We start from the raw sequence: 3,242 nt of genomic DNA, 5'->3' as shown, positions 1-3,242 counted from the left end.
TTTACTTCTCCATTATTTTGGTATCAGATAGCACAAGACCAGCTGACAACCTCTTTCAATTCATCAAGAAATTTTATTCATTATGCCAATTAATCAAACTAAAGCCAAGAAGTGCTTATACTGAAAATTTAAAGAAAAAAAGTTGAAATTAATTTTATGCCCAAATTACAAAACTTTGCAAATCTCAAATGAAGCATTTGGAATACATTTCACCATTTTCTCACAAATTATTTTCATGAAAGTGTAATTGAAATAGAGCGTTGTAAATGATGAAAACTCTGTCATCTATTTCTTCATTTGCAGTGTCACTCTTGTTTGAAATCATGAACATTTGGAACGCCACCTCAAATTTCATTCTCCTAGGACTCTTTAACCACACAGGAGCCCACCTATTTCTCTTTGTGATGGTTCTGACAATAGCCTTCAGCTCTCTAGTAGGGAATGCCCTCATGATCCTCCTGATTCACCAGGATGCCCGGCTCCACACACCTATGTACTTCTTATTGAGTCAACTCTCCCTCATGGACATGATGCTGGTCTCCACCGTTGTGCCCAAAATGGCAGCTGACTACTTGACTGGCCAGAAGTCCATCTCCCCTGCTGGCTGTGGGTTGCAGATCTTTATCTTCCTCACTTTGGGAGGGGGTGAATGCTTCCTCTTAGCAGCCATGTCCTATGACCGCTATGTGGCTGTTTCCACCCACTGAGATACCCCGTTCTCATGAGCTGGCAATTATGCCTGAGAATGGCTGTGGGGTCTTGGTTCCTGGGGGCAGCTGATGGGCTCATGCAGGCTGCTGCTACCCTGAGCTTCCCATTTTGCAATACACATGAGATCAATCATTTCTTCTGTGAGGCCCCTACTCTGGTGCATTTAGCTTGTGCTGACACAGTTGTTTTTGAGTATGTGATGTACATCTGCTGTGTATTAATGCTCCTGGTCCCATTTTCTCTCATCCTGATTTCCTATAGTCTCATCCTTGCTGCAGTTCTCAAGATGCGTTCTAGAGAGGCCCGCAAGAAGGCTTTTGCCACCTGTTCCTCACATCTCTGTGTGGTGGGACTCTTTTATGGAGCTGCTGTTTTTATCTACATGAGACCCAAATCCTATAGGTCAGCTAATCATGATAAAATAGTATCAGTGTTCTATACTATCTTCACCCCAGTGTTGAACCCCATTATCTATGGTCTGAGAAAAGTGAAGTGAAGGGAGCCCTGAGAAAGTGTATGAGTCAGTGTGCTACCTTAAGTCATGACTAAGATTACATTGATTTGCCCCAAATTTCAAGCTTGTAGAAAACTGATTGTGGGAGATTTCCTAGAGAAAAGTTATATATGCATTATATCTGTCAGTGTTACCATTTTCCTTTGGAAAACAGATACAACTGTTTATTTCACATTCTTTCATGTATAATAATTTTACTGTATTTTAAAAATTGTTTATTTTTATCAAGGTTTTATTTAAATTCAAGTTAGATAACATACGGTGAAATACTACTGTCAGGTGTAGTGCTTAGTGATTCAAAACTGACATTGAACATTCAGTGTTCATCACAAGTGCACTGGTCAATCTGCACCAACTATTTAACCCATCTGCCCCCAACTTCCCATCCAGTTACCTTCAGGTTGTTCTGTGTAGTTATGAGTATGTTCCCTGGTTTGCCTCTGTTTTGCTTTTATTTTCTTTCTATTTTGTTTCTTAAATTCCCCTTAAGATTGAAATCATATGGTGTTTGTCTTTCTCTGACTGACATATTTTCCTTTGCATAATACTCTCTAGGTCAATCCACATTCTTCCAAATGGCAAGATTTCATTCTTTTTATGGCTGAGGAGTATTCTACCTCTTCTTTATCCATTCATGAATTGATGGACTTTTGAGCTGATTCTGTAATTTGAATATTGTTGATAATATTGTTATAAACATTGGGGTTCATGTATCTCTTTGAATCAGTATTTTTGTATTATTTTGGTAAATTCTGAGTCGTGCAATTGCTGGGTTGTAGGGCAGTTCCATTTTTAACTTTTTGCGGAACCTTCATACTGTTTTCCTGTGTGGCTGCATCAGCTTGCATGCCCACTAACACCGTAACAGTTTTCTCTTTCTCCACATCCTCACCAATATCCGTTGTTTCCTGTATTGTTAATTTCAACCCTTCTGATAGTTGTGAGGTGATAAGTCATTGTAGTTTTGATTTGTATTTCTGTGATGATGAGTGATTGTATCTTTTCATGTGTCTATCGGATCTCTATATATCCTCTTTGGAAATATGTCTAATCATGTATTCTGCTTCTTTATTAACTAGATTTTTTTTCCTGGGGGCGGTGCTGACTTTGGTAAATTCTTTATAGATTTTGGTAGATTTTGGATATTAACCCTTTATCAGATATTCCATTTGCAAATAACTTCCCCCATTCTGTAGGCTGCCTTTTACGTTTGTTGATAGTTTCCATCACTGTGCCAAACCTTTTTATCTTGATGAAGTCCCAATAGTTTATTTTTGCTTTTGTTTCCCTGCTTGAGGAGAAAGATCTAGTAAGCAGTTGCTATGGCTGATGTCAAAGAGGTTACTGCCTGTGCTGTTCCTCAAGATCTTGGTGGTTTCTTGTCTTACATTTAAGTCTTTCATCCATTTTGAATTTATATTTGTGGATGGTGTAAGAAAATGGTTCATTTTTGGTTTTTTGCATGTTGCTGTCCTGTTTTCCTGGCACCATATGTTGAATTGACTGTCTTCTTTCTATTGGATAAGTTTTCCCTGTTTTGTCGAAAATTACTTATATAATTGTTATAAACTTATGTATTTATATATACATATATATATATATGTATGTATTTATATATAACCATATAGTTGAGGGTCCATTTCTGAGTTTTCTGTTTTGTTCCATTGATCTATGTGTCCGTTTCTATGCCAGTACTATACTGTCTTGACTATATCTTTCTAATACAGCTTGATCCGGAATTGCAATGCCTCCATCTTTGCTTTTCTTTCTCAACATTGCTTTGGCTATTTGGGGTCTTTTCTGGTTCCATAAAAATTATAGAATTGTTTGTTCTAGCTCTGTGGAAAATGCTGCTGGTATTTTGAAAGGGACTGCATTAAATGTGTTGATTTCTTGGGTAGTATAGACATTTTAACAACGTGTGTTCTGATCTATGTGCATGGAATGTTTTTCCATTTCTTTGTGTCCTATACAACTTCCTTCATAAGTGTTCTATAGTTTTTTGAGTACAGATATT

The 3,242-nt window shown here is 37.4% G+C and overlaps 1 protein-coding gene across 1 annotated transcript; it reads left to right on the top strand.

The window, feature by feature from the left end:
* The first annotated feature begins 266 nt into the window (after nt 1–266).
* LOC116626400 (olfactory receptor 2T8-like) lies at nt 267–1,260 on the top strand. The gene is given in 3 exon segments (XM_032395680.1): nt 267–693; nt 696–1,193; nt 1,196–1,260. Coding segments are annotated over 3 exon segments (990 nt in total).
* Nucleotides 1,261–3,242: the final 1,982 nt, after the last annotated feature.

This window comes from Phoca vitulina, unplaced genomic scaffold, assembly GCF_004348235.1.
Source record: "Phoca vitulina isolate PV1807 unplaced genomic scaffold, GSC_HSeal_1.0 scaffold87, whole genome shotgun sequence".
NCBI classification, from domain to species: domain Eukaryota; kingdom Metazoa; phylum Chordata; class Mammalia; order Carnivora; family Phocidae; genus Phoca; species Phoca vitulina.
The sequence above is the reverse complement of the archived record's forward strand: the minus strand, read 5'-3'. Positions and strand labels throughout refer to the sequence as shown.